The following is a 27,401-nucleotide window of genomic DNA, read 5'->3' on the forward strand; positions in this document are numbered from 1 at the left end:
TTGAGAGAGAGAGAGCATGAGATGGGGGAGGGTCAGAGGGAGAAGCAGACTCCCCGCCAAGCAGGGAGCCCGATGCGGGACTCGATCCCGGGACTCCAGGATCATGACCTGAGCCGAAGGCAGTCGCTTAACCAACTGAGCCACCCAGGCGCCCTAAATTCTGGTGTTTTAAAGGATCATAGAGTAGTGAATATCTAAAAATGTGCAACTGCGGTATCATCTGATGGTATACCTGATATTAAGTTTCTAGTTAATGAGGCTTAGTTTTATCAGGTCGTCTACAACAGCTTGTTGAGGTTCTACTGTGGTATGAAAATAAATATGGATGAGTAATATTGGACTTACCTCTGAGTGGGACATAAATTAGTCCAAGAAATATTATTTTCTGAGGACAATAAGAAATTAATATGGATGATAAATTGTTATCTAAGGAATGGTCATTATATTAGCTTACAGTACAAACAAAGTGAATAGTGGATAAGGGGGATAGTAGTGTGGAGTGGGGAGGAAGCATCTAGTAGGTAACTACTGGAGAGTCTAGGAAATCAGGTTCTCCAGCTGAAGGAGGAAGGAGGAGAGAAGACTTGGTAAGGAATGCACAATTCTAGAAATGTGCCCCTTTACCATTCTTCAGCTCAAGTTAATCTTCTGCTCTTTTTTGTTCACTCAACAAATATTTATTGAGCACTTTCCATATACCAGGTACTTTTCTAGGAGCTGGAAATACCAGCAGTGAACAAGACAGACAAAATCCTTCCAAACTTCTTTAAACAATAACCCGTATTTTCTCTTTCTGCTTTCACACCACCCTCTTAGTCTTTCTCCCCCTACAACCTGATATCCTTTCCCACCATCATGATAAAACAGCTCTCTAAAGACCAGTGACCTTCTAATCACTGTATCTAGTGCCCCTTTCTCAGTTCTCCTGTTCCTTGGACTCTAGTATTTAATATCATCTGATATCCGTCATTTTTTAAAGTCTCATCTCCTTTGGGTTCTGTGATATGGCACTAGGTTGTTTTTTGTTTGTTTGTTTTTGTTTTTTTATTTATTTATATTTTTAGATTTTTTTTTTTTTAATTTTATTCATGAGAGACAGAGAGGCAGAGGAAGAACCAGGCTCCCCACTGAGTAGGGAGCCTGATTTGGGACTCGATCCCAGGACCCTGGGGTCACGACCTGAGCCAAAGGCAGACGCTTAACCGACTGAGCCACCGAGGTGCCCCAATATGGCACTAGTTTTGTTTCCTACAACTGTTACTTCCGACTCATTCTCTTGCCTCCTAAGTAAATATTGGTTGTCCCTCAAGTCCTACACTTTGCTTATTTTTTTTCTCTGTCTCTTAAATCTTTTCCCCTGATGATTTCTCATGGCTTACATCTTTGGCTCTATTTAGAAAAATCCTAAATCTATATTCCCGGACCCAGCCCTCTCCTAAACTCTAGTCCCACATTTCAAACTGTGTGCAGGAAGCTTCCACCTGGGCATCTGAGCATGATGCTAGCACGATCTGTTTAAAAGTGTTTGTACCACTCAGGGTTCTCAACTGCAAACAACAGAAACCCACTCTGGCTAAGTCACACAGAAAATGAATTCACTGGGAGGATATCAGGTGGCTCACTGGGTAGACAGGGAAGCCAGAGGACCAAGCATGGAAAACGGGCAGGAACCCAGGCAGTCTAGAGCACGGAGAGCACAGCCAAATTCACCCCACAGGAGGAGTCTGTTGAGGACGCTGCCCTGGAGCTGGCTGTCCCCCCAACTTCCCCCCTCCCCCACAATCAGTGCTGGACTTCAGTTTCTCAACCTAACTTCCAGTGTGATAGTTAACTGCTAGTTTTTGTGTTATTCCCCCCAATTTAAAAAGCTGAGCTGGGGCTTCCAATTGGTTTAAGTCGTGACAAAAATGACCTCTAATTCCCCTCAGCTTCCCACAGAAGGAAAGGAATTCTGATGCAGGCCAATGAAATATGGCAATTAATCACCATATTTTATTTTCTATAATCACCTCATTTCTTGAAGTTGCCATTTGCATTTAATGCTGACATCATTTTCTCCATCACTAGGAACTGCACCTCAAAACTCTCCTTTACCTCTTCCTCTCCTTCAGCTTCTGAGGCAGTCATCCAGGTCTGTGAGGGTTTTGTTTGTTGTTCATTCATGTGTTGTTTCCCGTCACACTCTTTTCTTCTTGGACCTTTCGGAACAGGCCCCTCCCCTGCAACAGCCTCCTTACTGCATTCCTCACTTTCAATGCCTCCTCCAGTTTATCCACCCACAGGTTAATTTTTCTGTGACAACACTTTGATCATATCGCTTGCTGCTAAAACTACATTGTTGATAGATGTCTCAGCCTGGCATTCAAAGATCTCCACAACAAGAATCCCAATGAGAATAAGAGGCAAACTGGTGCAGTGAAAAGAACTTGACCCTCAGAAGCAGACTAACATGGGTTCAAACCCTGATTTTCCCACATTCTAATTGTATACTTCTGAGACTCATTTTTTTGGTCTGAAAAATGGGGGTAATAAAATATATCTCCAAGGGCATTTGTAAGTCAGCTCTTTGAAAGTCAGAATGGTGTTGCTATAATTTGCATTTAGGTTGCAACATCAACTCACAGATGCTTATAATGGACAATATTCAATTACAGACCTGTCTGATTCAAAACCTTGAATAAGGTTGTCATCAATGTGGTTTTAACACAGGCAGGTTGGGATCAGCATTCTACATGTTTTGGGGGCTGGCAATCTAACCATCATTTATAGCATTGTTCCTGATTTCAAACAGCTGACTTACAAATGACCTTTTGGAAATATTTTATTTGCAAGTAGAGAACTTCCTGTGTTATTCATTTTGAGAGTTGAATTTCCCTGATTGGCTGCTTTCCACTATAACATTGCTATTTTAAAGTATTTCCCTGCAGAATTTCAATTTTGTGAGAGGCTGCTATGAATTCCTTGTGGGGAAAAAGTGTATAGTTATGGTGGACAGATGAAAATTATTAGTTATCATTTCTAAGGTTTGCCCAACATCCAGTAAATGTGGTGAAGCTCTAGCACGTAGAAAGAAATTTTGAAGCTGGTTCTACAATCTCAAGCCCCACTTCATGGCATAAATCCTAGGTTGGCATTGGAAAAACTTAACTCTTCAGCTCACACTTGTTCTCTTTTCTCTGCTTGTCACGAATGTCCCCATTAAAGCTATCAACATTAACTTGCATCCACATTCATTCACTCACTCATGCATCCAACTCCCCCTAAGTGAGGCATGTTTGGTGATCCTCACAGGATAGATTTCATTCACATAAGCTCTTGCCAAGAATTTACAGGACTGTTAATTGCTCGATTCTTTTCTGAGGTCTGTAAGTCTGGAAAGTCTTAGGTGAAAGATAACAATCAAGCCAAGCTTGGTAAAACAATTATTTAATGAGCATGATATTTTAAACCAGTCTCTACAGATACAATTTGTGGGTGAGTGTGTGCAACATATTTTTTTGTTTTTGCATCATTAATGGTTTTTAAAAATTAAAACACATTTATGATATTAAAATAATATAAAAGTGAAATCCCCTCTATCTCTCTCTACCCTTGACTTACCCCACTCAATTTTATTTCCTAGAGGCAATTACTTTTTAACACTTTGGGGTATATCCTCCCACACTCTTTGTTTTTTCTCTTGCAATCATTTTAGTTAGCCCTAGGCATTCTTCATGGTTAGAAGCTAGAACAACCCGCCATTTAGCCTCATACAGATTCTGGAGCTCTTTCATACACTGCTTATGTTAAACATATAATTAAAATAAAGAAACTTCCCCCCCCCCAAAAATTTAAGTTTTGTTCTCTATCACACATAAGCTCATGTGGACGATCTACGCAATTCCAGGACCATAGGGTTTAGTCTTTAAAATAACATTAAGAAAAAAAAATAACATTAAGACAATGAAATAAAAGGAGTGGAAAACCCAACATAACCTAAGAAAAACTAAAAACAAAGCAAATCAAAAAACACTTCATTATTTTTGACTGACACTTTTTTTCCCTGAAGGTTGTTTTATTGCAAAACTATAAATACAACACTGATATGAAATCTTTTAAGTAACTGATCCTCTCTAACCACTAAAAGGATGTCTTTTTGCCTTGGCATCAACCAACTGGGAAATAATGTTGCAAAAATATGGGGGTAGGGGGGAAAATCTGGGCTGGGGCTTTTGGCAATTTAAGGAACCAAGTAGAACCTTCCTCTTCTTGGGAATGTGCCACTTTCGGACAAGAACAGACAGGTAAAAACAGCACCATTTAAACAGCTCAGTTTTAACTTTTATTAATTTGTAAAAATCTTTTTTTTTTTTTTCTGTTCCTTTTCTCCACTTGACATCAGAAAAAGTTTTAAACATCATGAAATTGATTTGTCTGGATATGGAGATACAGTACCAAAGCAAAGTGAAACGAAAAACCCAGAGGACACACAGAAAACCCTAAGTAAACCCCCAAGTTTGGTCTCGGGGGTTTACAGATCACAAGAACCGTCAACTCAACCCCCATGCAATGTGACTCCTTGAAGAGCTGTTGGATCCACACCAACAACACAGGAGACTGCAAACAACGTATCCTTGACTGACAGAGAGAGAAAAAGTCGAGAAGCCAGAAAGAGTTTATAGTTACCCCTCAAGGTCGTCTAGCTAATGAGGGCAAAACAAAGAAATCAGTGTAAGAATTTTTTATTTTCCTTCAAAACTCAGGTCAAGGCTTTGACAATAGATGTTGTGTATCTTTAAAAGTATTCTGAAACTGGGACCCCTGCGTGGCTCAATCAGTTAAGCGTCTGCCTTCTGCTCAGGTCTTGATCCGGCTCAGCTCATGATCCCAGGGTCCTGGGATCGAGTGCTGTATCAGGCTCCTTGCTCAGCGGGGAGCCTGCTTCTCCCTCTCCCACTCCCCCTGCTTGTGTTCCTGCTCTCACTTTCCCTGTCTCTGTCAAATAAATAAATAAAATCTTTAAAATAAATAAATAAATAAATCTTTAAAAAAAAAAGGGGGGGGGTCGCCTGGGTGGCTCAGTCGTTAAGTGTCTGCCTTCAGCTCAGGTTACAATCCCAGGGTCCTGGGATCGAGCCCCACATCAGGCTCCCTGCTCCGCGGGAAGCCTGCTTCTCTCTCTCCCACTCTCCCTGCTTGTGTTCCCTCTCTCGCTGTGTCTCTCTCTGTCAAATAAATAAATGAAATCTTAAAAAAAAAAAAAAAAAGGCATTCTGAAACTCCTCCTACCATAAACCATTTTGACATAGAGGGGAAGGTAACTATGCACAGAGTCAAGATTCTACGTATAAAGAGAATGTTTTAAACTTGTATTATTTGATATAGCTATACTTACCCTTTTGCAATAATTGGACTCCTGGGGAATGGTGTATATTTTACATTTACCTGAATTAAATTGCACTTAAGGGGCTCAAAGTGAGGGGCAGGGGGAGTTCTGTATTGAAAATAATCTAAAGATAAATCCTTTGAAGAATCTAAATAACTACCCAGTAATTGGTAATTGTATAGTATATTTGGATTTTTATGTGTGTTTGTTTGATGATAATGTATGGTTATGTTTTCATTTTGAGGGATTTATGTTCAATCTTCCATTTTATTATGGCATTATTAAACAGCTTGTCAGATCTAATTTGATAAATATAAAACACAAAAATTAATACTGGTTGCTTTAAAATAGTGGGGCATTGGTTGTTGAATAATGTGTTCGGTTTGACTAGTTTTCAGAGTTCTTCTATGTTTAGGTATCTAGCTAACGGAAAGTTGAGTTGGGGATATATTTAATCTCAGGCTTAATGAGATACTTACATGGATTACACTCACATTTAATTAAATTATTGCTGGCTGTCTTTGTTTAGCAATAGATTCCAGGAAAATTCCTATGGGCCATTGCACTGATTCACCCAGCATCCTATCATGGAAGCAGTGGGGCTAGGGGTCATAATACACTATGAACATACAGGTAGCACTGAAAAATTGTGTGGGTCTTATGGGAGAAATAAGGTCTGAAACATAAAAAGCCAGAAGCTAGACTAGGGAAAATTCTTCTAATTTTTTTTTTTTTTTTAAGATTTTATTAATTTATTTGTCAGAGAGAGCACAAGCAGGGGGAGTGGGAGAGGGAGAAGCAGGTTCCCCGCTGAGCAAGGAGCCCGATGTGGGACTCGATCCCAGGACCCTGGGATCATGACCTGAGCCGAAGGCAGACACTTAACCAACTGAGCCACCCAGGCATCCCCTTCTAATTGTTATATATGTGATATATATTTGGTTGTCACTGATGTCAAACAAAATAGTTCTATCAGGAATATACTCAATAATTCAGTATGCATAGTTTAAAATTCACCGTACATTTTATTTTCTTTTTTTAAATGGGAATCACGTGAAATAGAATTAATCAGAATTCCAGCAGCAACACTACAAACAGCTGTACTATATGTGCAAAGTGGTTTTTTATGCATTCCAACTATATCCCAATAATAAAGACAAATTTGATCAACCGTGCTAGAGGAAAAACTAAGTTATCTTTTTATCCTCTCTATTAAAAAGTTTTTTAAAAACCACTGTCATGGGACGCCTGGATGGCTCAGGCAGTTGGGCATCTGCCTTAGGCTCAGGTCATGATCCCAGAGTCCTGGAATCGAGTCCTACATCAGGCTCCCTGCTCAGCGGGGAGCCTGCTTCTCCCTCTCCCCCCTGCTTGTATATCTATTAAGAAAAAGAGAGGGGCACCCGGGTGACTCAGTCGTTAAGCGTCTGCTTTCGGCTCAGGTCATGGTCCCAGGGTTCTGGGATCGAGCCCCGCATCGGGCTCCCTGCTTGGTGGGAAGCCTGCTTCTCCCTCCCTCCTGCTTGTGTTCCCTCTCTTTCTGTGTCTCTCTCTGTCAAATAAATAAATGAAATCTTAAAAAAAAAAAAAAGAAAAAAGAATCATTGTCATATGAAGAAATAAAGTGTACGCAACCAAGAAATTTAGTAAAAAAAAATATTGGAGTTATGTTGGGCAGTTAATTGAACGCTGTATTTCTTGATTTTGTAACATTCGTAGAATTTGCAGGCTTCTTAAAATGTGTAATCTGTTGTGATTTCTTTTCTGCGTCTAAATAAATACTCCATTTAACCCAATTTTGTGCTTGTTTTTTTAGAAGGGCTCCACAAACAGAAAAACTTTAGGCCCCACAAAATGTGGATCCTTCTCTGAATTAAAAAAAAATATATATATATATATATATGTATTGCAGTATATCAATGGAAGTTCTTATTCTTTTAACTGACCTAAGGCAGAGAGTGTTGTGTGCAGACACAGAAAAGCAGCTGTAAGAATTAAGGCCTTCTCAAACATTAAGTGGGTAGACTTAATAGAAACTTACAGATATAAAAATGCCCATGGTAGAGGAAACTTTGGGTAAATAATTTAATTTTGAAACAGGAGGAAACTCTGGACACCATTTAGTCTGTAACCTCAATTTATCTTGGCTGCCTTATGGCTTGTCTCCACATGGTGTGGTATTCAGAAGACACACAGGTCTGATATCCAAAAAAGACATGAAAAGTAATTTAGATTTTTAGGGCAGATTTTTAAAGAGGCACCGGAGGGAGAAGTTTACTGCATGACAGCAACAAAATGTTTAACCATCCTTTCAACTATCCAAGTCCCTCTCATTATGATAGTTGCTAACCTCATATTTCTCATCTCCCTTCTTCAGTCTGTTCCTTTCTCCCGCAATTTGTCTAGAATGACGCGAATTGTTCCCTAACTCAGCTCTTAATTATTGTATACATCAGTTTAGTTCATGAGCATCTTACAGTGCTCCTCTTCATTACTCTGATCCACACAACCAAGTCCCAAGAAGAACTTCGGAAGCCACTGGAAGGTCTTTAGAAGGAAGGAGAATAGGGGTGAGCAGGGGAGGGAGGAGGACGATGAAGGTTGTTGTTTATATGTGCTTTGGTTACAAGTCCAGTCCTTCCATTTGCAAATGAATAAAGTTGAGTCCCACGTAAGTTTAGTGACTTAATGCTCACCTACTTAGTCACATGGAGTTGGGCTGAGAACTCAGGCTTACTTCATTAAAACCCTTTGTTATAGTTCACTAATAGGCAATCTTATATGCCCCATAAGGGATTGCTTTGCATCTCTGGTGGAAAGAACACCAGGGGGAGTAAGGAAGCCTGAGTTCTAGCTCTGCTTCTACCAGGCTCCATGACCTTGGGCAGGTCAGGTCCTTTCTAAGGCTCAGTGTTCTCCCTGAAGAGGAGGCAAGGTGAACTCTTGGGTCTTGTGCAGCACTAACATTCCTTGCTTCCAGTCTGATTTGAGCTCTGAGACTGTGGCAGTGGTAGCCTTGAGTTAGTCAGGAAGACTCACCCCCATATATCCCGTACTAGGGTAGAGGGAGAACCCGGGAAGAAGGGAGTCCTCCTCTCACTTGTTTGCCTCCTTGGTGTCCTTGTAGGACACACGGGGTGACCATCTTCTGTCTGGTGGGGGGTTCTGGACTTGGGCTCCAGTAGGACTCTCATAACCCCAAGGGGTTATGAGAATCTCTCGACGCTCCTGGGAATCTCAGGCCAGAGGCCAACCCTTATCATGACCCATTCGGAACCAGCTTCAAAACCCAAGTCCCCAGGCCCTCGGCAGAACCACTGCGCAAGCGCAGCCACCAGTTCGGCGCGAGGCGGCCGGATCCCGAGGCCGAAGCAAGGTGAGAGGGAAGGGTCTGCAAGCCCCCGCCTCCATGTTGTCACGTGGGAGGCGGAGTCGGAAGCGTGACGGCGTGCGCAGGGGTGGAGCTACCGCCGCGCGCGGGCGCGGGGGCGGGGCGCAGCGCGGCGTTCGCGGTTGCTGCCTGGTAGGGAGGCCAGGCAGGCGGCGGAGCGGCGCGGCTCTCAACCTGACGGGGAAGTGGTCCGGGCGGCTGTGGCTGACTGCCCCGGGACGGGCGGACGATCCGACGACGGAGGCGGGGGCTAGGAGCCGAGCCCGGCAACCTAGAGAGCGAGCGGGTCAGGCTCAGCGGCGGCCACCCTGTCGGTCCGCTGAATGAAGTGCCCGCCCCGCTGAGCCCCGAGTCCGGCGCTTTCCCCGCAAGATGGACGGTTTTGCCGGCAGCCTCGGTGAGTACGGCTGGGGAGTCCTCCGTCTTCTCCGCGGAGTGGGAGCCTTGTTCTCTCCACACACAGCCCAGGCCCTGCTCTCCACCCTGCCCCTGGGGATGGTAGTAGTTCCACTGCACATGTTCCCCTCGAGGCTACCGCCCCTCTGCTGGCTACGGCGGACTCAGAACCCCTCCCCCCATGCCCAGTCCTCCTCAGCAAGACCCTCCCTTCCTCCCAGCGTCCCCTTCAGTGCATGGCCCTCCTTCCCGCAAAGTGGAAACCCCCTCTCTCAGAAAGGCCCCCCAGTAGCTGGTACATCCCTTTCCATACAATCACGGCTCCCCCCACAGACCTACCTTCAGGGTTGGGGCACCCCTTTCTGAAACCTTGACCCCTTCAGGGCACAATATTTTTCCTTTCCACATACTGAGCTCTCTTTCAGAGTGGAGGCACCCCTTACCCACGCAGGGGGTCCCTTTTTAAGGTAGGGACCCCCATTTCCTCTTCAGGAAGAGGGCACCCCCCCCCAGTCTTCACTTTAAATTTGGAGACTTCTTTTAAGTATATCTCCAAGTGTCTGACAACTTCCCTTCTCTCCTTCCACTTCTCTGAACATTTTAGAGTGGTGGAGAGAACTAGAAGAAATGAAGCATCATTTGCTTAATACAGGAAAGGAAGAGGTGCATCTGTGTTGGGGGACCCTCTTTAAAAGAAGGGTGAAAGCAGAAGTATTCTCTGGCTCTGCGAGCATGCTGGGGAGAAGTCATTCTGCCCAGTGACTCCATAGGAAAGGGGGCCTCTGTCAGGGAAAGAAAGGATTCTCCATTTTTGGTATATGTTGTCTTTGTGGAATGGAAGAGGTTATTAAGTAGGCTGCAGTATCCTTTCCGTGTTCCCTTTCAGCAGAATAAAGGTAGTATATTTTGTAACTGGCTGAGGGAATCAGAACTAGAGGCTGGTACTCAACGCCCTATAATCTGTGTCTGGAATTACTATTCTTTGAGGCCATTGGAATCTGGTTACTCTAAAGATTGAGCTCAACTGTTATGATGGTGAAAGAAACAGTTTCTGCTTTGGCTGATTCTGCAGTTATGTGATACCTGTTGCTGGATTTGTATTTTCGGTATTTTATGTGGAGGTAGTTTGTATTCAGACGCCTTTCTTGGTAATAAATCCCTGGTTGATTAATGTTCATGGATCAGTGCGTGATCTGGCCATAGGCCACACTTTATTCAGCCATATTGGGATTAGTTGAATTTTTAAAATCTAAAGTCAAAAAGTTAGTGGAAGAGCAATGGACCCATTATAGGTATTAAATAGTAAAAACTATAATTTTGGCCCTGAGCCTCTGTGGGAAGAAAAGAAAAACACACATTAGAGTTCTTTGAGAGTGGAAATCCTAAAATAGGAGACAACTGAGTGTTACTCTTTCCTCCCAAGGGCACCTGTTGTCCATTATCTAACGTTTGATGTCTTATAATTCCTTACATAGTGAGGTTGTTTCATTCTTGGCTCCTTTTAAAGAGGCATCAATTTTTCACTGCTTTTTTTCTTTCTTTTTTTTTTTTGCCTCATGCCTGCATTTATTCACTAATCATAGTGGACTGAAAGACTTGCCCTATATGTTCACAAAGAGGTGCTCATATACTAGGGCAAAAATTGAGTGTATTGGGAGATGTGGGACTGAGATACTGCACTGTCGGCTCCTCAGCATTGAGGAATGGTGGGAGCGCTACTCAAAGTAGAAATCAGCTTTTACTTCTTTCCTGTTGATTCCAAGGACTTCTGAAAGGCTTGCCAAGGCTTCATTTTCTTTAAGTGTTTTGAGGGAATCTTTCTCACCAATTGGGGGAACTTGTTTATTTTGGAAACACTAGATATACCTTGTTAAATAACTTTATTCCTTCTTATTCAATTCATGAGGAACTGATATGAGAGATTGAAAGATGAAGAATTGCTGTGGGGGCTTCACTTTTCATAAAGAATGTTACAGCTGACCCTAACATTAGGGATTTTTTTTATTCATTTGATGCCATCCTTGATTGGATAAGATTTTTCTTTAGATAGGTGTTGATCAGCTGCAAGGGAGATGCCTGTCTCTAAAGAGAGGAACCTGTGTCAGCAGAGAGGGAAAGAAATGGTTCCTGGCAGTATTTCTGGAGCTACTCCTGATGAAGATAGTTTTCAGCAGGAGCTCTGTGCTTTCTCTTTCTGTCCCCCCTTGTAAGAGTAAAACTAGGCCCTATCTTAATGGAAACCTCTAAGGGTTGGGGGTGGGGGAGGGGTAATGCTGGTATATTTTACTGGTAGTCTTTAAACAGAGCTTTACTTAGCTCTTGCCAGATTCCTTATTTCTGTTCCCTGCAGTTCATTAGTCTAGAGCTTAGAGTTACAGTGATCTTTATTTTATCGTAAGAGAGCTATGAATGTAAAGGCAAGCACTTGTATTCTAGAAGGTGTTTAAAACTTTTTTTTTAACTAAAGAATTCAAAACATGTGACGTTCATCTGGGGTCACAAGTATTGAAAGCATTTATTTATTCTCAAGGAAGTATACATGTATATCTCCTTTTGTATACCAGATGGGTTCTTGAAAAAAAAAAGTGAGAAAACTTCATTTATATAAGCAGAAAAGTTAAGTGCTTTATAAACAGAATGATTCTAGAGAAGCTGATTATTTAAGGGAATCTTATGCTGGATCATTTTGTAAAGTGGAAAACTTAAAATTCAAACTGTACCCTTGATTGCTGAGTAAGTTTAGATAAGGAAGACACTATGCGTCTTATAAGATGTCTGAATTAAAGTTTTGTGTATTGGCTTTTGAGATCATTGAGAGCAATGTTAGGTGATTGGTTATGTTCTATGTGCCACGTTGAAATTATATACCTGTCGTATTACTTTTGTTTTACATAAAAACAGCTAAAGGATGCTTTTAACCTCTGCCGCTGATGAATTTTAGGCAGTTTGGCTGGCAGGTGCTTGTACTATGGAATTTCCCTTAGGCATAGTATCTTTTCGTTCACAGATTATGGTAATTTAAAAAGTCAGCGCGTTGGAAACAATTAAAAAAAGAAATTAGTGTGTGTGTGTGTGGGGGGAATACCCTAAACAAACTATCTTGATAGCCTGCCTTCAGATCACTACACACACACCCCCACCCACCCACCCATCATCCTTAGCATCTTTTTTTCATAATAAAGGTTTTAATTTTGAGACATTTATCTTGGAATTACCCTAGAGGTTAGTCAGTGCTTACACTTTAAAGAAAGCCTACAGTTAACCATATCAGTTTTAACTTTCTGCTCCAAAGGTTAGTTAAAAAAAAAAACTCAAAAGTTCTTTTAAATAAAAATTGTAACAAATGAAATTGTAGGGTTAGTATCTATAAGAAACATAACATTTTGGTGCAGGGTATATGAACAAACAAGCAAAATGGGTGTGCTTCCATTTATGAAGTATTTTAAGAAAACAATCTTTTTTTAAAAGATTTTATTTTAGAGGGTGGGGGTAGGAGCAGAGGGAGAGAATTTTTCAAGTTCACTCCCCACTGAGTGCTGGACTGGCCGGGGACATGGGGCTGGATCCCATAACCCATGAGATCCTGACCTGAGGTGAAACCAAGAGTTGGACACCTAACTGACTGAGCCACCAGGCATTCCAAGAAAACAGTCTTTTTAACATCACAATATTAGAACTATGATTTCTCATCTCATACTCTTTCTTAAAGAAACAATGCAGTGTATGTTAAGTATTAATCTAGTCTTAAGCATTTTTTATTCACATAAAAATGTTTATCATACAATATTATTTGGGGAATTTTTTCTTTTATTAGTTGTCTCTTGAAGGGCTTCAGATAGGCTTAAATTATATAACAAGACATGAGTAGTAACTCTTATATGGTTACTACAACATCTATGACATGAGTTACTTTTTAGCATCCAAATGGATTAATACCTATTTTGTGACCAGTACTGTGCTTGGTTGTTCTTATGGGAAGGACAAATACAAGACATGCTTCTTGTCCTTTAGGAGTTTACTATCTGGTTTTAAATAGATATCCAGAGATGTTGAAGCATAAGTGAAGTACCAGAAATGGGACTAGAGGAGAGAAACACCATTTAGAATGCTGTGCTGTGTATAAAGCATGTAACTTCTGAGAGGGAGCATTTGGAGATTGCTAAATTTACCTCTATAGAGCCTGGTTTTTTAAAACAATGAAATAATTTACTTAGCAAACTTATGTTTAAGTTTGAGTAACATGTGGGAAAAGTACTCTCTTAACTTTATCCGTGTGAGTCCCATTTCTGTAACATGTAAAATTTCAATATTCATAAGAAATTTAGGAAGAACTTTTTGATTTTGAAATAGATTCTAAGACTTTTAATATGTCTATAATCTACTTCTTCAACTATTACATCAGTATGGAAGATTTCCAAATGTATAGTATATTTCTGTGTCTCTGTATGATCTCTTGTCCTATAGTTTTAGCTCTCTCAGACTATTATAATGCCTTAACTTTGCATATTGCTTTATGCTTTATCTCATTTAATCTGTACACTAATCTTGGGAGAGAAGAAATTATTCTTTTATAGATGAAGAACCTGAGGTTCAGAGAGTTTGATTTTTTTTAAAAGACTTTTTGAATCCAGAGTTTTCTTTCTCCTTTCTTCTTTTTTTGGTGGGAGGCCTGATTTGTTGGATTTGTATCCAGTGAAAACAATACAAAAGAAGAAAGAAAAATAAATTATCTTTTTTGTAGCTCATCTGCATGTATGTTAACATGTTGATATATTTTTTAGTCTTTTTCTATGCCAATTTTTTACGTAGTTAAATCATACTAGAGATAAAATTTTGCATTCTAGTTTTTTTGTTTGTTTGGATGCCAACCGTTTTTTTCATTTGAACTCCGATTTTTCTGATAGTGTTCAGTTTCTTTTCCCTACCCTACTGCTGACTCTTCATGGTCCACTCATACATCTAACATACCTGAATCTGAACTCTTCCTCTAAATCAGCTGCTTTTCCGTATTTTCCACTGTCTGTATCATCCAACCTTGAAATATCAGAACCATGTTTGATTCCTTCCCATTTTTGCCTACCACATTAACATCTCTTCTGGGACTTTTCAGTTCTTGTCACCTTTTCTCATCCCTTAATTTTCTTTTCTGTCACTATAGTTCAGATACTTATTATTTCATGTTTGGATTATTGTATAGCCTAAGGAATTTCCACCTGTCTAATTTTTTTATGGGGGGTTTGTGGCCTTCAGGTTAATATTCCTAAAGCAGTACTTTGATTATGCCATTCCCTCTTTCAGCTTCATTGCCTTGATGACTGAATTCAAACACCTTAGCCTTGTTTTCAAGGTCTTCTATTATCTCCTACAATCTTAACAAGTTCTGGCCAAAATGACCTGTTTCTTGTTCCCCAGATTTTGTTGGCGCTTTCTCATCCCTGTGACTATTCTCCGTACCCTTTAAGGCCCAACTCAAATATTGTTTCCTTTCTAAACACCCTTCCTTATTTGTTCCCTTTCATTCCCAGCCCAAAGTATTGAACTTTTAACCTAAGAGAATTCTTAGGGCACTTATTACAGAATCTCTCTTCTTATAAGGTAGAAATAATTATGACAAGTCTTAAAAAATATTATTAGTCTTATTTCTCTAGCCAAATTATAAACCCATTGAAGGGGCGCCTGGGTGGCTCAGTCATTAAGCGTCTGCCTTCAGCTCAGGTCATGATCCCAGGGTCCTGAGATCGAGCCCTGCATCGGGCTCCCTGCTCGGCGGGAAGCCTGCTTCTCCCTCTCCCACTCCCCCTGCTTGTGTTCCCTCTCTCGCTGTGTCTCTCTCTGTCAAATAAATAAAATCTTTAAAAAAAAAAAAAAACCCATTGAAGGCTGACACTCTCATGTGTCTTTGAAATCTCACAGTACAATATTGGAGGTTTTATGGTCCAGTAAAATCTGGGGGAAAAAAATAGGGGACCAGTATATTATCAACAACTTACAGCCTTCACTTTCACCTTCACTTTCATAAAAGAAAGAGCTTTGAAGATGAAATAATTATTGTACACAATCTGAGAATAGAGTCCTTTAAAAAATTACTCATTATGTTCTCATTTTTTTTCATTTTACCTGAAATGAGCAAAAACTTTGTCCCAGACTTTGTTGGGACTCTGGTAAAGAATTCCATGCCAGGTTCTAGGGTAGTGTTTTTCAAATGTAGGTCTTGTGCATGACTTAATTATTATGAATTTAGAAATTAATTTATTTGGGGTCAAGATCAACATTAAAAAGGAGGAAAAGAAAGAAAGATTATAAAATATCAGTGCTTCACATGATACTGTTTGAAGAAACTTTTAATTTCAGTTGCGTATGTTTGCCTTAGGTTGCAGTATAAAATTTATTTCTTACTGTGGGTTATAGTCAGGTGAAATACACACTTTTAGTGGCTGATCCCAATCCCTGAGAGAAGGTGGGAAGATTGACATCCACATGAAAAAGTGGATGAACAATCAGAAGTAGTTACAATAAATTGTGTGCTCTGTTTTCGAAAAGTTTTTAGGATCTGAATATAATGATTGGAATATAGTTAATAGCAGTAAAAATATATTGATAGTTCTAGAATCAGTGTAATTCAGGCAAACTCAGTATGTAGAAATACGGTTTCATAAAACTGGTAGGCTAGGGTATATTTTTTTACTTTGCAGAAGGATTCACCATGTTGTGTTTTTTTGTTTTTTGTTTTGTCTTGTTTAGTTTTTAAGTTTTCCTGATGAAGCTGTCTGCGTCTTGACTGGTTCTTCACCTCATTAGCTGTTTGAAATCTATCCAGTCTTTAAGGCATGGCTCAGTACATTTGTTTTTTCTGGAAGCTCTGCCTGATTATTCTAGTGTTGTACTCAAACCATGGTACTGTGGTGCTCCTAAAGCAGAGGAGGCTGAGTGATTGCTTACACCTGAGGGATCTGGGAGTATAGCCAAAAATTGGAGTCTATTTAACTTAAAAATTCATATGATTATTTTGCAACCATTATAATAAGGAATGGTCCAGACAGGAATCATTGATAGATACTGAATCTAAGGGGATACTTTGATGAGGAGCAGGTTGTTTGCATAGTCTTAAATATCTCCCCATATATTGCTCTTTAGTTGCAAAGAGGTAAAAAAAAAAAAAAAGTAACTCTATACGGTGATGAAATCAGGCAACACCTTGAGTATGTGATCAAAATAAATAGCACTAGTGGACATTGTGTGCCTCTGAATGTAATGCCCTGAGAACACATCTTTTATGTAGTACTCCAGCCAGGAATGGATAACCTGAATCTAATCATGAGGGAACATTGAACTCCAAATTGGGGAACATCCTATTTTTTAAAATGGTGGGAAAACTGTCTTTTTTTTTTTTTTTATGTTAATGTTATAAAGACACAGAAAGGCTGTGGAATGTTCCAGGTTAAAGGAGAATAGAGAGACATGACAACTACTTGCAACGTGTGATCCTAGACTGGATCTTATTTTAGAAAGGAAAATGCTATAAAGGGTAGTATTGGATTATTTGGCAAAATTGGAATATGGATGGTAGATTGGATAAAAGTGTTGCATCAGTGTTAAATTTACTGAAGGTGATAACTATCCTTAGGTTATGTGAGGGAGTATTCCACACTGAAGTTTTTAGGGATAAAGGGTCATGATACATGAGCCACTCTCAAGTGGTTCAGAAAAAATGATGTAATATATATGTGTGCATACATATATTTCTTTGTATACATAGCCGTGTGTATGTATATGCAAGGGGGAGGATGCTTATGGGCAACTAAAGCAAATGAGTAAAATGTTAACAATAGGTGAATTTGGTAAAAGCTGTATGGATATTTTTTGTAGTATTTTTGTTCTTACAGCTTTTCTGTAAGTTTGAAATTATTTTTAAAAAATCATGAACTTTGCATTAAACTCCATAATATAGCATTTTATTTATTTATTTATTTATTTTTTAATATTTTATTTATTTATTTGAGAGAGAGAATGAGATAGAGAGCATGAGAGGGGGGAGGGTCAGAGGGAGGAGCAGACTCCCTGCCGAGCAGGGAGCCCGATGCGGGACTCGATCCCGGGACTCCAGGATCATGACCTGAGCCGAAGGCAGTCGCTTAACCAACTGAGCCACCCAGGCGCCCCTCCATAATATAGCATTTTAAAAGTATAGAAATGGCTCCTCTCTCTGACAGTTTCAGGCAAACTCATGGGATAAAACTGGCTGTAAGAATAGTTCCATATCATGTGGTTTCCTTTTATCCCTAGGCCTCAGTTTGAGAAACATGCCTCTGAGCCTGAGGCAGCTGTGGTTCAAATTTAGCCGACAGACATGTTTTGTTTGGCCCTTTTGAGTGTTTTAAAAATTGGGAAATTTCGCATAAAAATCTGGATCTCTGGAATGATCTTGCCCCTGTGGGCTTGCATTCCAGATGATCTATATACTCACTAAGTGGTGTGTCAGATAAGCAGTCTCAGTCCTTACCTTATATACCTACCTTGTTTCAGGTATTTACTTTATTTCCTGACCTCTATATAGGCATATGTTTGCAGCCTTTATCTAGCCCAAGAGGTGGTGGGGGTGTCTGTCTTCCCTGTGCTCATATGATTTGATTTGAGAATTAAGTTGTTGAACTGATGCCCTGTCACCTTCTAATGTTGTAGTGTGTATATCCTATAAACAAAGTCATTCTCCTACATAACCATACTACAACCAAGAAAACTAGGAAATTAATATTGATACATTACTACTATCTAATCATCAGACCCATTGAGATTTTGCTAATTGTCTTAATAATGTCTTTTATAGCAAAAAGATGCAGCTCAGAATCAAATGTTGCATTTAGTTGTCATGTCTCTTTAGTCTCCTTCAATCTGAAACTAGTAGCCTAGTCTTGGGTTTTATGACCTTGATACAAGATTACAGGCCAGTTGTTTTGTAGAATGTCCCTTAATTTGATGTTTCCTCCTGATTCAATTCATGTATCTTTGGCACAGATGCCACAGAGGTGAAATGTGTTTTGTCGCATTGCATCCTGTCCTATGGTGCATAACTGATTTGTCCCATTGCTGGTGATGTCCACTTTGATCATTTGATTAAGGTGATGTCTACCTGGCCTCTCCACTGTAGAAGTACTTTAAATTTTTTTTGTTGTTGTTATTAATAAGTATTTTGTAGGAGTTGCTTTGAAACTTTGTAAATATTTTGTTCCTCATTGGACTTTAAGTTTATTGGTTTATTTATATCTGTATGAACTCAAGTATCCTATTTTTTTCAATGGGCTATAATCCATTACTGTTTATTTTGATGCTCACCTTGGCCCCATTTTGGCTAGTGGATGCCCATTCACGCTGGCTTCTGCATTCTTTTGATATGTTCCATCATTCTTTGAGGACTTTCTTGCTTTTTGACACAGTGAAATGATTTGGACATACAATTCAGCTCATAATACATATGTATTTTATATAATCTTAAGTAGGGTTCAGATGAGAGTTTGAATTAAGTCATTTTAAGTTAGTTAACATTTTTTATGGTTCTGTAATAATTTGTAACTGCATAATATTTTATCTTACATTTAGAAATGGTGTTAAACCAGGGACTAGATCATTAATGTAAATTAGCTTGAAGACATTTGTCAGTGGGAAGTCATTCAGGATTATATTTGTTACTGTTCTTTTTCTGTGTTTAAACAATCAGCAGTTATCTTGGAGTAAGGTACTGTTAGGTGCTGTGTGTATTAGGGCGGTTGGGTAAAAGAAAATATATTTAAGCAGCAAAATCAACCATGTTTTTTTCCCACTTACAAAATTATGATCATCTTTCCTTCTCAGCAAGCATAAATATAAACTTCAGTGCATTGTATTCCATTATTTGGACATCTGGTCTCCTTAAGCTGTGTATATAGAACATAATTTAACTTATTCTTGATGACTGATGGTGGTTATTATGGGCATTGGACATGGTTCTTTGCTGTGACACAGTGGTGCCTTCAAGAGCTTTCTGTGTAGGGCTGTTTGCTCCATACACTAAATGACTGTACATAATTATAACTGTTTTCCTTGCTGTTGCTTGTCACCTAGTGTCTGTGTGCTTTACCCTTTCCTCTCTTTATTGTATCATTTACGAAATCTCACCCATAACATTTGAGTTTATATCTCTTGAAAGATAAGGACTCTTCTTTGATTATCAGACCTTAAATTTGTCCATAATTTCTTTTTTTTCTTAAAATTAAAAAAATTTTTTAAAAGATTTATTTATTTGAGAGAAAGACAGCACAAGCAGGGGGAGAGGCAGAGGGAGAGGGAGAAAAGTAGACTCCCCACTGAGCTGGGAGCCTGCCGTGGGGCTCAATCCAGGACCTGAAAATCATGACCTGAACTGAAAGCAGATGTTTAACCATCTGAGCCACCCAGGCACCCCTGTCCATAATTTCTTAATATCAAATACCCAGTCAAATATCTTGATTGTCTCATAAGTGTCATTTTACAGTGGTTTGTTTAAATCAGGATTCAGTCAAGATCCAAACATTGCATTTAGTTGCTGTGTCTCCTAAGTCTTTTAATATGTATTTTTCCCTTCGCTTTCCTTTTCTCTTTGCAATTTGTTGAAGAAACCAGACCTTTTGCTCTGTAGAGTTTAATACAAGTGCTAATTGTATCATTTGGTGTTTTTAAAACATGTTTCTTTGTCTTTTGTATATTCTTTAAATTGAAAATTTTGGATTTTTGTATATTTTATGTATTTCAGTGTGTTACCATTACTTTTTTTATGCTCACATTTTCCCATCATTGATCTGTGGAAGCATCTTCAGATCGACTCCTGAGTCCTGATTCTAGTGGTCTTTGCTGGCTTCCTTGCTTTCTGATGGACTTTTTAAAAAAAATTTTTTTTAACACTTCTGTTGCAATTTCTACAGTCAGCTGTTTCTCTAAACCTCATTCCTTTGGGCACGAAATGGTACTCTGAGCTCTAGAGGTGCTCATTGTTTCTAGCCTAGCCTTTCTTTTCATTTCCAGTTTTAAATCTGTTGTGGTCTGGGAAACCAGATAATAAAGCTGGTTTGACTTAGATGTAAGGATTGATTTGAATTTCATAAAAAGAGGAATCCAGAGATCAAGGCCTATGCCTATTTAAATTGTATGGTGTAGCATCTACGGGGACAGGATCATATCTAATAAATATCGCTAATGTAGGTGATATGTGAGTAACAGGATACCAGATGTTCCTCAGAGGAAAATAACAGACTTCTGAATGAGGACCTTAATAAGATTCGTGAGCTTTTTTTAGTTCACAAACTTGATGGTATATATATGTTTTAAATTGTAGACTGTTTATACTCCCAATATTTTCTTTTTTTTTAAGATTTTATTTGACAGAGAGATTCAGTTATGACAGAGAGAGAGAGGGAACACAAGCAGGGGGGAGTGGGAGAGGGAGAAGCAGGCTTCTTGCTGAGCAGGGAGCCCAATGCGGGGCTCGATCCCAGGACCCTGGGACCATGACCCGAGCCAAAGGCAGTCGCTTAACGACTGAGCCACCCAGGCGCCCCTATACTCCCAGTATTTTCTTTTGTTAAGATTATCTTTCTTTTGTTTTTTGTGTTTTTTTGTTTGTTAAGATAAATCTCTGTACCAGTGAGATGTTAGTATATTATGGAGTCAAATTATGCTGTATTATATTTGTCATATCCCATAAGAATGCACTTTTTCCTTTTTAAATTTTTTTTCAGAGAATGTGCTTTTTCTGCCTTTCCAAAATTGATGACTTCCTAAAGTTGAGATGACTTCCTGTTTTAAAACAAAACTATTTAGTGTTGACATCTTACATTTTTTCTTAAACTATCTTTTGCTCTTACATGCTGGTCTTGAGATGACTACCTTATGCTAATCTTTAAGTGATAGTAGAATGCTTATGTTTAAGTGACACATCAGAGCAAATGACAAAATTTGTTTGCCATTTTCTTTGAGCCATTTGTTCCAGAAAAGTGTCATAACTGAATCCTGTTGATGAGTGAGTAGGAGGTTTTTTTTTTTTTTTTAAACTTTGAAGGATATCCTGTTTTCAGTTTAGTTGAGGCATAGTCTTTGATTTTCTTTGCTTTGAGTACCTCTTGGCATTGGTTTTATTTCTTTAGTCTTCTCAGTTATAATTAGTGTGGATGTGTTTTTGGCATGAACAATTTCTGAGATTTTATGATCTAGTATTGTGGATTATTTGAGATAAATTGTTAGAACCAAAGTTTAGAGTAAAGCAAGATGATTGGGTAAGTAATTAGTACTTCTTGAAATTTTTCTTTGTGAATGAGATTTAATGATCATATGCACACTGAAACTCGCACACTGTAAAACTCCTTACTTGGGTTCATTAGTGCATACTGTAGTGGCTAAGGGTATGGGTTAGTGTCTCATATAGACCACTTATTTTTTTGTTTCCTGGTTATAAACACAATAAGTAAATAGATTTTGATTAGCTTCTTTGGATCACACTTTGGCTAAGTGCATTGGAAAATTGGTGGATGAGACATTTGAAATCCCTGCTCTCATGAAGCTTTTAATTCTGTGGGGGATTCAGACCATATTTATTCAGGAAATATTTATTGAATGCTTGGTATGTGCTCAGCACTCTTCCAGCTATAAACAGAGCCCTTATGGAGCTTATAATGTAGGCTCTTAAAATACAAAATAATAAGAATTGTGATGAGAAGTATAGGAAGCTTTGGAAACGTGGAGGGCTATCTTAAACCTCCACCATCCAGCCTTTGTGGGTTTTTGTTTTTTGTTTTTCCAGATGCATGTCTTTGTTCAGGGTATAAGCAGAAAAATAGAGGTCAGGACACAATGGCCCTTCCAGCTCTTGGAAACCGCTTAAAGGAATGATATTTACTCCTCCCCCTTCCCCCCCCCCCCCCCCCCAATATACCTGAGAAAATGACAGGCTACCAATAGAGATCACTTTGGTTGCAATTTTCAACCTACACCACTATTACCAGCTCTGCTCTCCTGGTGTCATCCTAATTTAAGGTAGTTGAATTCTGTGATTTCTGTCCTCTCTCTGTCACCTGTGTAAGCGGTAGTTTTCAAAGATTATTTGCTTTTCCTATGTCTTTGTTGGAGTGTGAGTCCTCTGATTGTTAAGTCTATGATCTTTTGTATACTTGATTTAGGAAATAGTCATTGATGCTATACTTTATGGACGACATTTCAAGAAATTTGGTTCACATGAATAACTTTTTGAAAGGGGATAGCAAGGCAGAGGCACTAACATTTATTCAGCTGTGATTTCAGGAACAGTGTCAGACACATTACATAAATTAATAACTAAGGGACCCAAACATCTTAATTTCAGCTTTTAAAAATATCCTCAAAAAAATACCCTCCAGCGTAACTCTTCAGTAGATTGAATAAAACTGAACCTGTTATTACAACCTTTACTTGGATGATGATTATAGTAATATCTGTAACAGCTTTTTGGTGACTGAAATTAATTATAACTCCCAAAATGAAAATTTAATAAATCAGCAAATATTTATTCAGCAACTCCTGCATGCCAGGAATCACTTTTATACTGGGACTATATCAATGAACAAAATAAACAAAAATCACTGCTCTATTGAAACTTATAGTGAGGGAGATAGATGATAAACAGATTTCATTAAATTACTCACAGTAGGACGTCAGTGACTCCTGTATAAACATTGATGTCTGCATTGTCAATTATAAACACACTATCCTTTTTTCATAGACTAGATAGTGATATGACCTATGTGGGGTTTGGTTGTGTCAGATAAACTTAGAGAAAAGTAATCTTGGGGGTGCAAAACGGATTGGCAAAACATTGACAACTGTGCTAAGGCCACTTTGTTATCATACATCTTAGTCACTGTATATCTGATCTTATGATAGGATTTTGGAATATATATACTTTCTTAGATGTTCATTCTCAGATTCTTAATTTGTGTTTTTGTTTCATCATTCATATTTAAGGTTTTATTGTTTATTATATTTTTTAGTATTTGGACATGTATTCCTTTCAGTTTTAATATTTTTTCTTGTGGAAGAATTTGATTGTATTTATATAAAATCTTATTTTTTTTTTTTACCAGGTTAATTAGTATACATTCATCTGTTTCTCAGCCTAGATTCAGAACTCCTGTTCAGTTACTAAGGAGAATTCCCAGGATGCAGCGGAGATCTCCAAACAGCTGTTTGTGGGTGGTGGTGATGGGGGAGGCAAACAGTGGGTTGTGTGATCAGCATGAGGTCACTTCTTTCACCTTGTGGCCCTCTTTCTTTCCGGACCTTAATACCTACTTTGGTACTTAGAGCAGTTTGGGCTATTTGCTGTGCTCTGAACAGTTGTTCAATAGTAGCACCTATAAGATGATACTAGATGTTTTTTGGATGAAACTCAGAAAGGTATGACTCTGTCATGGCAACAACAGAGAAGTTGTTTCAGTAGTTTGAAAACCACTGAAGTGGTTTTAAGTGTTCTGACCCAGTTTAGGCAGTTGTTTTAATGTCTAGAAATGAATGTTTTAGCTTTTGATCTTTTCCTACTCTGATTTAACCTCCATATGGCCACCAGATTATTCTTTGGATATATCAACAATTTGTCATTTCCCAGCTCAAAACCTTTTTATCATTTACAATTTCTATGAGATAAACTAACATAGCTTGGTATCCAACCTTTCCCACCATCTGCTCCAACTTTTGGGGGATCTTCCGTGGATCCTTTCAGTGTCCCTTTTTTTGCCATAAGATTTTGACAGACTTACCATATACCCTAAGGAAAATCAGGGAATTGGAAAACCAACAGATAAGATAAAGATACATTCCTGTGAGTTGTATGAGAAAGTGTCTTTAGACACTTTAGAGTAAGGTTTTGAAATTCGTTTTCTTCCCCTGCTTATTAATAGGTTCCTACCTCTCCTTACTGACATTTTGTGTAACCCTGGGTAAGCCAGTCTGCTATTTCGTCAGACTTTATCGGACTTCTTAAAAACTGAGTGTGCTCTGTTCCTTTAGGAATTTGTCTGGCATTTTTGTTACCAAATAAAATACATTATCTCTCTCTTTTTTTTAAGTAATCTCTACAGCCAACATGGGGCTCAGACTCAATCCTGAGATCAAGAGTTGCATGCCCTAGGTGACTCTAAAATACATTCTTGATAGCACATTCTCACAGTCATTTGTTTTAAAAGGTCACAGAATACCTCATTATCATATCTTGATTTTAGTGAAAAAAGAACAGTAGTTTTGTCAGGATAGAGCAAGCTGGGGGGAGAGGCAGAAGGGGAGGGGGGGGAGGGAGGGAGGGAACTTCAAGCAGGCCCCACGCCCAAGCGCTGAGCCTGATGGGGGCTCGATCTCATGACCCTGAGATCATGACCTGAGCCAAGAGTCAGATGCTTAACTGTCACCCGGGCGCCTTGAGATTTCAGTTTTTTAAAATCAGCTTTATTGAACTATGCTTTACCTATCCTAAAATATGCTAATTTTAAGTGCACAGTAAGCCTTGAAAATTTTATATAGTTGTGTATCCACTGCAGTAAGCAAGATATAGAACATTTCCATTACCCCAGAAAGTTTTCTTATACCTCTTTGCAGTGGTACTTTCTACCCCCAGTTACTGGCACTGATCTACTTTCTATCACTATATTTTATATTTTCTAGAATTTCATGTAGCTGTAACCTTATAGTCTGTGGTCTTTTGTGCTTTTCACTTAGCATAATGCTTTTGAGATTTTCCATGTTGTATGTTTCATGGAAACATTACCTTTGTTCCTTTTTATTGCTAAGTAACACTTTATTGTATGAATATATCACCAATTAGTCTATCCATTCACCAGATGATGGACATTTCAGTTGTTACCAATTTTGGGCTATTATGAATAAAGTTGCTATGAACATTTGAATATGTGTCTCCCCATTGCCCCTGCAACCACTAATCTACTTTCCACTAATCTACTCTGTGGATTTGCATATATGGAGCTCATTTTTTATTTTTTATTTTTTATTTTTTTATTTTTTTAAAATATTTTATTTATTTTGACAGAGAGAGAGAGCGAGAGAGGGAACACAAGCAGGGGGAATGGGAGAGGAAGAAGCAGGCCTCCCGCAGAGCAGGGAGCCCGATGCGGGGCTCGATCCCAGGACCCTGGGATCATGACCCGAGCCGAAGGCAGACGCTTAACGACTGAGCCACCCAGGCGCCCTGGAGCTCATTTTTTAAAAATTGGGTTGTCTTTGCAGATATTTTTGTCCAGACTGTGGCTAAACTTTTATTTACCTAACAGTCTTTTGAAGAGTGAAAGGTTTTTATTTGGTGAAATCCAACTTACCAATTTATTTTGATGAAGTTCAATTTATCACTTTTTTTCTTTTTTATAATATGTGCTTTTTTGGTGTTCTATTTAAGAAAGTTTTGTTTAATCCAAGGTCACAAAGATTCTAAAAGAAAACTCTATTTCCTCTACTCTTGGCACTTCTGACACCAGATGTATGGGTTTTCCATACCAGGCAATTCTGACCTTAACTGCCTGGAGTTAGTGTACATCCTACAGGTTAAGGGTTTAGTCCCACAAGACTGCCTCCCATTTCCAATGCCAATTGCAAGTTTGGGCCTCAGGTACTATTGACTGACCAGTTATAAATGGATGATTCCCATGGCCCCCTCCTTGGGCTTGGCAATTTGCTAGAATGACTCACAGAACTCAGGAAAACACTTTACTTGACCATTACTGGTTTATTATAAAGATACACCTCAGAAATATTCAAATGGAAGAGATGCATCAGACAAGGTATGTGGGAAGAAGTGTGGAGTTTCCCTGCCCTCTCTGGGAGTGTCACCCTCCCAGCAATTTGATGTACTCATCAACTTGGAAGCTCTCTGAACCCCATCATTTAGAGTTCTTACATAGAACATTTGAACATCATTTAGGTTCATTACATAGGCACGATTGATTAAATCATTGACCAGTGGTGACTGAGCTCAGTCTCCAGGCCTTCTTCCCTCCCCAGAGGTTTAGAGGGAGGGCTAAAAGTTCCAGCTCTCTAATTACCTGGTTGATTCCTCTGGTAACCAGCCCCCATTCTCCAAAGTTACCCCGTTAGCATAAACTCTGGTATAGTTGAAAAGTGCTCCTCTCGGGGCCTCTGGGTGGCTCAGTCGTTAAGCGTCTGCATTCGGCTCAGGTCATGATCTCAGGGTCCTGGGATCGAGCCCCGCATCGGGCTCCCTGCTCCGCGGGAAGCCTGCTTCTCCTTCTCCCACCCCCCCTGCTTGTGTTCCTTCTCGCTGTGTCTCTCTCTCTGTCAAATAAATAAATAAAATCTTAAAAAAAAAAAGAAAAGAAAAGTGCTCCTCTCACCCCTATCACTCAGAAAATTCCAAGGGTTTTAGGAGTTCTATGCCAGAAATTGGAGGCAGAAATCAAATAAATATTTCTTATGTCACAGTTTCTCTCCTGTTACTTTCTTCTTGAAGTTTATTGTTTTAGCTGTTATTTTTAAGTGTGATCCCTTGAGAATTAATTTTTGTGTATAGTATGAGGCAAGATTTGCACATTGATACCTCTTTGTTCCAGCACCATTTATTGAAAAGATTTGCCTTTGTCCATTTATTTGCCTTGGTGTACTTTTGCTGAAAATCAGTAGACCACTTGTGTCACTCTATTTCTGGACTCTGTATTCTGTTCCATAGATTGCTATGTTTATCATTAAGGAAATACCACACTGTCTTGATTACTATAACTGTATAGCAAAGATTTCAATAAAATTTTCTTTTACATTTGAAAAATAGTGCAGAGGAAATAAATTTAACTTTAAAACTTTGTAGACTGACAGAAAGTGATATGTTTCAATGATTGTTAATATTTTGTATTTATATTTTAGATGTTAATATTTTATATTTATATTTTAGAGTTTACTTTTTAAAATTACTTTCAAGAATATGATCTCTTGATTCACTAACAATCTTGGGAGTTAGAGTAGGCATTAATATCTTTATTTTATAAATGAGGAAGCTATAAGATTTAAGAGGGTTAGTTTGAGATCATATAATTAGTGTGGTGAAGCAAGTGTTATGCCTTCAAAAATCCAGTATAACACAGTACTTTCATTTGATCCTGTTCTCTTATGTTGAATATTAGAGAATGAGTGCTTTATGAAAAATTCAGTCATTAAATTTTATTTAATTATAGAGCTATAAGAGAACAGTTAGTCCATTTTCTTGGT

At 38.9% G+C, this 27,401-nt stretch overlaps 1 protein-coding gene across 4 annotated transcripts in view; it reads left to right on the top strand.

The window, feature by feature from the left end:
* Positions 1 to 8,851: 8,851 nt before the first annotated feature.
* The window catches only part of EML4 (EMAP like 4), a 147,012-nt gene continuing 128,462 nt past the window's right edge, over positions 8,852 to 27,401 (top strand). For all 4 annotated transcript variants that reach the window (XM_032410390.1, XM_032410391.1, XM_032410392.1 and 1 more), the window contains exon 1: positions 8,852 to 9,153. In XM_032410390.1, coding sequence (XP_032266281.1) covers positions 9,129 to 9,153 — 25 coding nt within the window. In that variant the 5' untranslated portion in view covers positions 8,852 to 9,128. The remainder of the gene's footprint in view (positions 9,154 to 27,401) is intronic.

This window comes from Phoca vitulina, unplaced genomic scaffold (genome assembly GCF_004348235.1).
Source record: "Phoca vitulina isolate PV1807 unplaced genomic scaffold, GSC_HSeal_1.0 scaffold12, whole genome shotgun sequence".
NCBI classification, from domain to species: Eukaryota; Metazoa; Chordata; class Mammalia; order Carnivora; family Phocidae; genus Phoca; species Phoca vitulina.